This window comes from Mugil cephalus, chromosome 6 (assembly GCF_022458985.1).
Source record: "Mugil cephalus isolate CIBA_MC_2020 chromosome 6, CIBA_Mcephalus_1.1, whole genome shotgun sequence".
Taxonomy (NCBI): domain Eukaryota; kingdom Metazoa; phylum Chordata; class Actinopteri; order Mugiliformes; family Mugilidae; genus Mugil; species Mugil cephalus.
Genome location: NC_061775.1, coordinates 11,890,491 through 11,902,506, shown reverse-complemented (window position 1 = coordinate 11,902,506; position 12,016 = coordinate 11,890,491). Strand labels below are relative to the sequence as shown.

The 12,016-nt window shown below is 40.4% G+C and overlaps 1 protein-coding gene across 6 annotated transcripts in view; it reads left to right on the top strand.

The window, feature by feature from the left end:
• Nucleotides 1–12,016, top strand: part of LOC125008969 (LIM domain containing preferred translocation partner in lipoma) — a 145,548-nt gene that overhangs the window by 50,096 nt on the left and 83,436 nt on the right. For all 6 annotated transcript variants that reach the window (XM_047586407.1, XM_047586401.1, XM_047586404.1 and 3 more), the window contains one exon: nucleotides 3,367–3,545. In XM_047586407.1, the coding sequence (XP_047442363.1) occupies nucleotides 3,371–3,545 (175 nt within the window). In that variant the 5' untranslated portion in view covers nucleotides 3,367–3,370. The remainder of the gene's footprint in view (nucleotides 1–3,366; nucleotides 3,546–12,016) is intronic.

The window sequence follows — 12,016 nt, the reverse complement described above, 5'->3', positions numbered from 1 at the left end:
ACATCGAGTCTTACTCACACATGCTAAGATCATTTCTTCTTCTCCCCCTCTCCCTCTCCTTTAAATTCATCTTCTTATTTTGTTAGCCATTTGAGCGTCGTGAAATGAAAGCATTTGCATTGAAAGGACAGGTGGGTGTGAGACACCGGCGCTTCGCCTGAATCGTAGCATTAAGAGCAGAGAAATAAAATATCAAAATCAAAAGGAAGACCCATCCAGACGGCAGGAGGAGCAGGGATTTGAGCAGATATTAAAAGATGATTGTACGTGGGCTTTTCTGCTGTGCTCCGGTGAAAGAATGTAAACCCTGTATCAGTCAGAGTGAGGATAATAAACAGCAAAAAAACATCAGAATGCTGCACAACAAACGCAAACAAAAAGAAGGATGGGGAGGGGGGGGGGACGGGGGGGTGAAGAAAGCGCGTCGTATAAATAGTTCAAATATTTCAAGTGATTTCAGAATGTGATGGTGAAATACTGGATGTTTGTGTCCTCAGCTACCGCAAGTACTTTTAGTCTGTGGTGGTGTTCCCTTCACTGTAACTGTATTAAACACACACATCTTCTATCAAGTCATAACAATGATTAGCCATGAGAGGTGCAGAATGACACAATTTTGTAATAAATCATATGGAAAAAAAAAACAGCTAAAAAAAAAAACTAAATTAATTAGTCATTTGTAGTTTATTTTTCTGCACGCTTAGTTCAGTCTTGTGTCATTCCCGAACACTGATCTGATCTCGTTTTTTGACAGCTACGTCAACACTGCAAAAATCATTGACGGTTACATCAGCGTTACAGCATTTTTCAATACTTTTTCTGTTATAAAGTCTTTTTGTTTTGTAAAATACTTTGGTGTTTGCACCGCTCTTTGTCTCGCACATCACACTTTTGATTTGTTGATCTTCTGTAGGCATCCCGAGCGAGGGTGGAAGCAAAGAGAAAGGCTCGGAGTTCAAAGTGGTTTCCCTTCCGCTTTAATACCGCGTTACTTCATTAAATCGGACACATTGTTACATGTCAGAGCGCGATGTGTTTTACCTGGTTTTTCATTTTGTAACATAATTCTGCTTTAAAGCTGATTCAATAGTTGAGAGGGAGAAGAAGACTTGAACCTCATGCGCGTGTAATTACTGTGACTAGTCCTGTGTGTGGAGACAGTGGCCTCAGTCGCCTCCATTATCAAGCAGAAACAGTGGGACGCTGTGACAAATACACAGCGTTTCGCACGGTAGGTTCAGTCTAACTGAGCCTGTTAAGCTCACGTCGAACCGTAACAATTTAAACAGTACAAGTGAAAGTAAATACTGCTATCACATGCATCGATCAGGCATAACATTAAAACCACTGACAGGAGAAGTAAATAACATCGACCGTCTTGTGGCAATTCGATGTTCTCTTGTTAAATGTTTGGACCTGCCTTTCATATGGAGGGTACTCAGAAATGTACTATCCACCTAAACCAGACCAGACACCCCCCTGGCCAGTAGGAACAACTAAAAAAAACATGAAAAACACCACAGGACACCCTCGGCAGACCCAGGTCCCAACTGTTTCAGAGGCACGATATCAGAAAGGTGGTCATAATGTTGTGCCTGATCAGTGTTTTGCGGTGGCTGAAATGCTCTGCTCGCGCAGCACTGTGGCCACTTGTGAAGCCTGTCACATTTCCATACGCTTCAGATACATATTGTGTTAAATGGCAGTTTGCCAATGACAACACGATAACATGTCACACTGGGATGTGACTAGATGAACACGATAAACGTAGCACAGCAAGTGTTATGTTTAAGCCTAACGGTGCTGCTTAGCACGGCCGCACGCCTCAGTGAGCTTCAACTGAACGAGGCCTCGTGACGCGCTCGTACAGCTGGAGGCTAGAGGCGTTTGTACGGTTTGGAATGACCGCACCTGATGGCGGGGGAGAGAAGAACGAAAAATAGGATCAGACGGAAGCCATGACTCATTTCACAGCTCCTCACATCTGCACGCTTTAAGGTCGTTGCCAAATTGTCTGTTTTATCACGTCTCCGACGACAAGAAGTGTAAAAGTGGCTTTTTAACGACGAATGGTGACAATCAGTAACGTCTACATACACACAAGAGCGTGCACGTTTTTCAAATGCACTGTCCATACCTTTAACTCCCACCTACACTTCCTAGTTGTAACAAGCTGCAGTAGGGCAATTTCTCAGGTTTTCATTGCATTGCATCAGTTTGCAATATAAAAATATGTGTGTATCATTTTAATCAAAGTGGTAATGTTCAGGTATCGGTAGGTTCATTTCAATCCACTGAAGTATGTTACCGCTTCAAGGACGGCTACGGTTTAGATTAATATAACCTTGTTTACCCTATTTTTTCAATTATTATATTTAATGGGATACTGGGACTGTTCAGGTAGGACAGGAACACATTAGGTATTCCTATGAATGCAGTATCATTTTAAATGGGGACGTTTGTTCTTACTGGTCGTGTCGTTACCAAATTTGACTTCTGTCCAGGACTTTATGTTTCCGACAAGATTAGTCTTCCTGCTGTCACACTTGACAGCTGTACAGTGACTCTGCTTTATCCTTTTGTGGGAGTTTTAGTTTCAGTCTGAACTATGTTTTTCTCCCCATCCTGTGTTTCTTTTTCAATGATACCAAACCGATATCAAAGAACTTGCATCGACTAAGGCTGATGATGATGTCACAAAAAGTTTCACCTGAACACACTGGTTAAAACAGCTGACTGGGACAAACTTTATGTTTTGCGCTTTTGTGCATGAAAGTCCAAGAAACCTGAAGAAGTTCTGTTAGCTAGGAAGCTAAGAAGCTAGGAGGCTAGGAGGCTAGGAAACTAGGAGGCTAGGAAACTAGGATAAGGGCCAAACTGTTATTCTGAGCTAGCCTCTCCTGAATGATTCTGTATTTTATTCTTCCGTGTGCTCTTTGAACTTCATCTGGTATCTTGGCCAGTCAGAGTGATTTCTTTCTCAGACTCAACCTCCCATCTATAAACAGTGGTCGCACTGAGGCCGATGGTGTAGGACACAGGAAAAAGAAGCTCACCAGAGAACAGCCAACCATCCACTTGGTGTGTCGTGGCATTTTGGGTCGGATGTGTCTAAATACTACAATAGCTATAACCTCTGGACACCGATGTAATTCTTCTTACCAAACTTGGGAGTTGTAGTTCTTCTCCCTGCAAAGTTTTAAGTATAAACAAATGATCATGTTGATTGGTGATTGGACCAGAAGTCTTTTATATTATCCAAGCAAATGGACACGACTTGATGCAAGATATCAAAGTCCCCCTTTTTCTCTGTTTGTTTGTTTTTTTTCCCAACTGTTCACGTTTGTGTTTGTCTCCTCTCATCAGAACCATGTGGAACCCAGCGAACGGTAACGATCAGACGGGACAAGTGGCTGCCAGGATGGAGACTACTCCGTCCCTGGGCAACGCCAGCATCTCCATCTCCCAGCAGCAGTCACCCAAGAAATTTGCCCCTGTGGTCGCACCCAAGCCCAAGTTCAACCCTTACAAACAAGCGGGAGAAGGTAATTAAACCGACATATTGTCGTCTTAGAGCTCATCAGACAGCGCGACGCAGCTGATCTCTTCTTACCTACATGCCACATGCAGAAAACTCAATATTATCAACAACAGTGTCTCTTTTTCTCCATTTTGTAGTTTATCTAAAATGGAATCTTTGAGAGTCTCTCTAGACTCGTTCCCCACACAACAACTTGATATTTAAAAATGCAACGTCTAAAATTTAGCTTGATATTAAACCTGAATGCACCTTCACACTCGAAGTGTGCTGCTTTGAGGACTTCGGTTTGGTTTGGTTTTATTAAAGGAGGAGACTTAGGACTAACGGTGGAAAGCAGCAACACTTGGACCTTTCTAGATGTTTTTTTGTGTGTGTGAGAAAGGTGTTATTGTTCTCCTCGTGTTGAATAAACACACAGTGCGAGTGCTCTGGTTTGCAGTCATGTGTGAGCTCAGGAAGCTTTGTGTTTGCTGTTGTCTGCTGTTTTAGGTCTCTCGGGAGCTGATGTTGTTTTTATAAAAAGATTCGAGAACCTCAAGTTAATGTGTAATAAATGCATTTACTAGCAAAAGTGGGGAGTGTAATTTTTCAAATATAGTTTAAATTATTTAAATTATTATGAAAAATGTAGATATAAGATGAGTATCATTTAAAATGATGCTGAACTATGCTGATGCAGGTAGTTTGTTTTACAGGAGACTAGAGCTGGATGTCACTGCTGATTTACTGAAATCAATTTGATCCTAACGTTCAGTTTCTAAACATTTTTACTTAGTTATAATTGAGATTTTCCCAAAACTCTTGTTGAATTTTCAAAAATATTTTATCCGTAGTTGACACATCTTGTATATGTCTTTACTTTTGTCCCGTTCTTCCCTGTCATCATTCATTTTAAAGCCTTCAGACCTGTTATTTGCTCTCAGAGTTGGAGCTTCTGTCATGTTTTGAATCTCCCTCATAACTGGACTGATCTTGTTGCGAGGTCCCGTTGCTGCATGAGTGCAGCGAGAGGGAGCAGGAAACAGCCTAAACTTTAAAAATCCATCCAAGAATGTATGTGAATGAATATAATTTTTATTTTTATTTTTTTTAAACCCACTGACTGCCTTCATAATTGTCTTTGATGACTAGCCTCTTTCGATAATTGCCCATCATAAGAGATAAAAATGTGGTTGCTTCAAAAATAGCTTTTCACCCAGACGAACACAATGATCGGAAGACTTATGCAAAAACTTAAAAATCTCTTTTGTCTTTAAATAAAAGAGAAGATAAGAAGACAGGAAGTGGCTTTGGAGTTACTGGCAAGAATTGACACTGAGAACGGAACCATTACAACCTACTCAGTGCTACTTATAGGCATTTTAAAGGTAGTGGTGCTGGCGTTTTGCATATTCTCTGTGTCACTTGGTCTGGAGTGTTTTCAAGTAAATATTTTTCAAATTGCACAATATTTGCGATCTTGAGAGATGTGATGTAGCGAAGGTGGAACGTGACACTCCGATGATGTTGTACTTCCATATACTGTATCTTCCGCCTTCCCATCCAGTTTGTGTGTCGTAACATACTGTCAAACCTTTCGCCTCGAATCCCCCCGAGAGCCCTAGATTTCCAAAACAGGGGAAACGGTTATGAAATTCAGCAAGAAGTGAGCACATTGTCGGGCTGAAAACACGGCTCTCTGTAGGGGTTTGTGGTTAGAGATGCAGACCGTCTTGTTCTCCAGATGTTAGTTTTGTAAAAATTGTTCTTAGACGGCTGCTTTTTGAGGCTGTGCCCAACGTTGAGGGGGGGATAAAAAAACAACAGATCACAATCGAATTTAAAAAAACTTTAAAAAGAGAAAAAAATAATAATTGTATTTGGTGCAAAAAGCCAAGGAAAAGTACTGAAGCTAATACATAACAGGAACAAGTTAAGATATTAAAGAAATGTGAATCCATATAAACAGACATTTGCAAAAAGGTAGAGCTAAGGAAATAAATTTACCTGCACATCAGAAAGAATTTTGACCCTAACCCTGTCCTGTAGCGGTATTTGAAAGCCAGTGCTTGCTCAATAATGAAAATAATAACAAGAATCTTTTTGCATGTTATGTAAATAAACTAATTTTCCTCCTCTACTTAGTCATGAAGGATTTTCTTATCTTACTGACTGTGCAACTGTATTAAGTACAATACACTTCAAAATCAATCCAGTGCACTATTGGTCTATCTCTTTGACAGTTAAATAACTCTTCAGTGCATTAAGGGGAAAAAAAAAGACATGCCTCCAAGCTGTTCCTTAAAGATTTTCATTTCAAAAAAGGAGACATCTTTCTTGCACAAGATAACAGTAAAGGAACTAAAAAGGCTCTTGATCCAAACCACCCTTAAAGCTTAAAACAAATATGTTTATTAATAGTGTTCTGAAGCTACAATTGAACCTTCACACTGTCACAACAAATACTACTTACTAGTTTTCTCGGTTCTGTAAAATACTTCCAGGCGGCAGAAATGCTGCTTAGTCACGTTCTTTAACGTTTGCTTCTGGTTCATGGTTTCAAAATATTGGGCTCAATCCAGTCTGGTCATCTTTAAAATAACTTCATCTGCCCCTTCATCTTCCAACACTGATTAGGATTTTATTAATTACTCATTTAATTCATTGTTTTAGCGTAGAATTATGAATGAGTGTCCTCAATAATAACAGGACTCCTGGCCTCGTTTCTGGTCTAGTGAGTCTGGCTTTGACTGATGAGACTAGTTGTTCTTAAGGGGCAAAATTTGTGAAACCAGAGGAAATATTGGCGCATCCCATCAATGAGGAATAAAGTTGCCCCTATAGTCTCTTGGGGATAGTGTCATCTGCATAAAATGGTATGGTATTTAGTCACTGTTCACTATCTGAGCTGGAGGGTGCAGGTAGCTGGTGGACAAACAACGTCATGAGAATGGAAATTGGGAAACTGACCTTTACTTACTAACACTCATGTTATTTCCAAAGGAAACGCTTGATCATTTTCCGTTGTTCATATGTAACGTCTTTTTTAGCATCTGTGATTCAGTTTAAAATACGGACTATGAGCGGCCGTGTTTGCTGCATTTGTTCACAAATGGATGGACAGAAAGCTAAAATTACCTCTCATGAAAAAATAGAAGAAGAATAATAAGATACAGAAACCTAAATTTAAGTGCTAGCCACCCACCTAATGTACAACTGAAAGTTGTCATGTTGTCATGCAGTGTTTTTTCCGTACGTTTACTGCAGGTACTAGTTGTACATTTCCACTGTTTAATTGTGGACGTAGTCTCCCACAAAGTTTACAGTTTTTCAGCATACTCGAGGAAATTTCTGAACTGGTAGAAAACAGAAGGAGTTTATCGATGATCACTCATCACAGCGGTCCCCACTGGACTGAATGGAATCAATTATTAAAGGACATAAAAACTCCTCAGAATAGATCTGCCCTCTCTCTTCTGCACACTTCTGCCCCAAAACCAGGATGGGTCAGAAGGGCTCGACTCAAGAAGACTCTTGGTCTGACAAAAGCTTCACTTAAATACATAAAATCTAAATTGCGCCCAATACGGAAATGTTTTATAAGGGAATGATCAGCCTGCCAAGGTCTGATTTAATTAAAGGTAAATACGTTTCCAGATCTAGTCGAGTACTTCGGTGTCAGTGCCCAGCGGCAGAGCCATTCTGGAAGTAGTGGAGGTGCAGCAGAGACTGCCGGGGTCCCGAGACTTGCTTGGTAATGATTTATTGGAGGTTGAGATGTAAGTGGTATCGATTAACATCTCATGCACCATTTTTGATCTCAGCATGTGGGATACATCCCTAAGAGAGGATATGGTGAGGGGAACGTTTGGTATGCTTTTGTCTTCATTAATTATGAGTAGGTCTGGTTTTACACAGTGTGCCTGGAGAGTGAAGGGGGGGGGGGGGGGGGACTTGGAAGACTTCTCCACAAGCTGACACCGTGGCTGCAGTGTTGTGCTTGTGTGGTGGCGTCGCTGCTCCGTATTGATGCACGTGGTTTTTACATCTGGCTCCTGGGTGTTGCAGACCCTACCAAGCACAGTCCATCTTCCTTCCTGTGGGAATTTTCTTTTTGGCTTGCGCTCTATAATGCTCATGTCCACGGTCGGCAGTTGTCATTGCCGCTACTCGCTCTCTCATTACAATGCATCAACGGTTCAAACCCGCTCTGTGGGGTGTTGGTGAATCCATAAATTTTGCCCATTGTGGGAGTACAGTCTTACATACATCTTTAGGTTTAGCTCCCAGATTATCCCAGCAGGTAGAAATCCCATTCACAACACATTAATTCACTGGTATTGTCTATCTGGGTGTGTTACAGTATGTTGCCAGAGATAATAACTGTGTATTTAAATCTTAAGTCCGCAAAGTTAGTGCTCAGAAGGCAGGAGCTTTTGGACCACAAGAAGCAGGTGTCTGTCATTTTAAAACGTTTACATTTCTGTAAATTTCTGCAAATATTAGTACTCAATTATAGTTGTAAATGTCCTAAAACATATCTAAAATATAGCTTTAGTCTTACAGTCTTGAAAATTGGCAACGCAGATATGGATGCATGTGTGTATAAAGACAGAATCCTGGTGGAAGCAAACACTGGTTAGGAGGCCACTTATTGGAAAAAACACAGGAGAAACTAGTGTGTCCGTGTACAGTGTCGCTAAATCAGATCATGTTGCAGCTACTGTAGGTGACACTTGAGTTTGGACTCTGCCAGTACCACTATGAACACATGACATTTTTTTTTTAAAAATGATCCTCCAACTATTTTTTTTATGTGATTGTGGTCTTTGACCTGAAGTGAAAATATCACTTTTGAAGCTGTATTTGTTCTAATAGACTCAGACAGGAGCAACGTGCCCTTTTGCTCCATTAGTATTTAAAACTAAAACAGTGCCTCAAATTCTCGTGACTCCAAAACAAACAATAAGCCCACTGATTGATTTTTAGGTCTGACCTTCTGCACGGCTCCTTTTTTTTTTTTTTTTTTAAATTAAAAAAGCTGATGATTGCCAGCTGATGATTTGTGGCATCGGTACAGCCTTATGATTTCCAAATGTCACTCCACCGACATGTAATCCAGACACTGTCTTATTTTCCGCCATTAATCATTGTCCGGGTATTAAGAGGATTAATGAAACAATAAAAAAGAGGGTGGCAATACATTTGTAGATAATATAATTGTTGCGATGTAAATGTTGCTGAATGTTGTTAAAGTCACATGAATATCTCATGACCTCTGCGACCTGAGGAATAACTGTTTATGCCCCTTTTCATACTATGTCTCACTCACTGAGAGAATAATTACATAAACACCTTAAAGCTTTAGATTCAGTCTTTATTATAATGATTCTGTTTGCACAAAAGGTAGTAACATGCATTATAGTCCTTAGACTACTAAGTTTAATGCACTGTCTTGTATAATATGAAAAATACTGCAGATTTTATATAATGGGCTGCGAAATCATGCATTTTTTTGCATTAAAACATTAACATTTGATCGCGGCACTTGCTTGTTGTCAGCATTTCACACAAGCAAATACGTAAAAGCCGTCTGCAGACATGTCCACTTGTCAAAGGATAAGACGGCGATTATCTGGGTCCCCTCCTCATTTATTTATGTAATATCTTTTATATCAAACGTGGGGACTGTCTGATGTAAAATTGAGGATTACCATAAAAAATTAGGGACAAGTCAATTTGGCACGGTGCCTCGCTGTCCCTTTTGTCTAGCGGAGGGTCGCGCTGGGGCTGGAACGAGCAGTCTGAGGCCGTGTTTATTGTGTCCACACAGAGGCTGGTGCAGACCGGGTGGTGCACAGTTGGTAAGGTCAGGCCCATAGATTTGTTTTTTAGGGGGAACTTGTTCCGATTAAAGCCCCAGCAGGAGGAAACGAGCGACATACGAGTCTCAGACACTTACTTAGATTTCCTTACATGAGATTTTAGGCTTTAAGTTGATCTCCTATGGTACATGCTGTAGCACTGCAGGACGGTCCGTCATAATCGTGTATGTCTTTATAGGGCAGCTAGTGGTCTACTTCTTTGATGTGCTCTGCAACATTTGAACTTAAGATTTTGTCTAGGAGTTTTAAAGGTGGACTCCGGTTTGTGTGTGATCAGACTCCCTCTCCAACATCCTGCAGGAGGATTGGACTAAATTGGATGAATAACTGCACAAAATAATGCAATCCAGTGCAACACACCTGCAATGCAAACGAGCCTTCTGAAGAATATTAGGTTCACTTTAGTTTAAGCAGCGCTGACATCAGTGTGTCATTGAATGCGTGCTGTCAAGAACTGAAATAGATCAGGAAGCCTTGACGCTATGGATGTATGTTACAAATGCATTGTGGCCTTGCATGCGATCATGATGTTTTATAAGAAGGAGGGCTCACGTCTGCTCGTGTTCTTCCCAGACATTCTTTTAGGCTTTATTTAAACTCAAAGACATATATTCTGGGTAAAGTGTTACTGGATTTCTGTGCAGCTGTCTGCATGGATCAACACGTGCTCACGTGTTGGTGTCAGTGCTCCCTTCGACTAACCTGTTTCAGGTCTGAACAAAGTGCTAAATGTGATGTTCAGGGACAGGGGTCCTAATCTCACAAAATGGAAATTTATCAATCTCGGGCTTCACGTTTGTGTTTGTGCTTTCCACCTTTTCCAGTCTTGGGTCAGGCTGGGTAGCTCCGGGATTGCACAGCCTTTTCCTTCAAAGTCCGCCATGAGAATGTCTTTCTAAGAAGATCTGCGGCTTAATCGACGTCCTCTCCTTCTTCCACCATCGTGGGCTCAACAAACAGCCATCAAACTGTTAAACTGAGCGAGAACGCTGACGTTGCCGTAGGACACAGAGAAGGCCTGAGAATACCAACTTGAAATGTGATTTCAGTTTTAATAGTGAAGGTCAAAGGAAAGATTCCCTTGACTCTGGAAACAAATAATGGCAGAAATATGATTGGATGAAAGCTCTAATGCATAGGTTTCCAACAGGGGGTCCGCGACCCCTGGGGGGTCTGTGGAGGCACTGCAGAGGAGTCGCAAAATATTTGGTTGATTACACTTTTTTTTTTTTTTTTTTTTAATATATTTTTAAACCCCTCCCACAAATTTAAATTTCTTTAAATATATTTTAACATGAATCCAACATATTTTAGTAAAAGGATAAGGGTTAGCTCGATATTGAACATTATTGAATGCAAAATGATGACAATAATAATAATAGATTAATATAGATCACATAAAGTAGGTAGAGGGTTTATTCAACTCCTCCATCAGTTTGGGGTCCTTGGCCTGAATAACGTTGAGGAGCCCTGCTCTAATGCAAAGTTCAGAATAAGCTATTGGGAATAATTTAATAAGATTAATGGGAAAATATTAAAATGTAAGTCAGTGATTTTGACTTGAGGCTACTAATGTAAACCTTTAGAATTTTTTTGTCTGCACGAGATGAATGTAAACATTTGTATGGCACGACTACTGAATGCCAAAAAGTGAGTCATTCTGAAATGAGTCATCGTTGTCGGTTTCGTTCATAATATTATAACACTGATCAAAATCTAAAAGCTTTTTTACAGCAAATGAGATTCAGTTTAAAAGTCTTCAACCGCACACTTTAATACGGAGGTCATGTTGTGACAATAACACGCCCTTTTATTCTCACAATGTCTGTTATCTGCCGCTAGTTGTGAGGCTCGATAAGTTTTTGTTGTGGACTAATCATAGTGAAAGTTCAACATCCGAGAAGTGCTGTGTTTGTTTAAAAGAAAAAAAAAAAAAAGAAAACTAAAAAAAAAACAACTTTTCACACCAAGTTACCAGAAACCCGCTAATTGTTTGCCCAGAGCAGTTCAAAAGTGTCGAACATGTGCATAAGCTGTTTTTATTCCTCCCTGCTTGACTGGCCAGAGGCAAACTGACTACCGGTTGTTATGTCAGAGTCCCTCATGGGTGTCACCAAGAGAATTTACAGGAAATCCACCAATGAGTGTGTCAGTGTCCCCATAGAAACCACAGGCTGGAGCTCTGAGCGCATACAAGGGCAACTTTCATCTAAGTAGAACACGTACTGTACTCCAGCTACTTGTTGTATTTTGTCTGCAGTTTGTGCCAAGTGCGCTGCTCAAAGTTTATCATTGTTTTCTTGTGCTCGCTCAGAATTATTTTTTTATTTTTTTAAATTTTTTGTTAAACAAACAGTTGTTTAACCGTGCCTTGTATTGCCACAATGAGACATTTCACTTCTGTAAATCTTGGCCACATGTCCTGAAGGTTGGTAGTATCGTGAAAATCCTTTTCACCACATCCCGTATGTCCTTCCACAGTTGTCATAATCAAAGGACATTGAGTAAGATTTTCAGTGAACTGCTACTACACGATAAACCTTCTGTTCGGTTGCGGAACTAGCAATGCAGTGCATGCTGTTTAGGCTGTTTTGGGCCAGATGCACAGTTT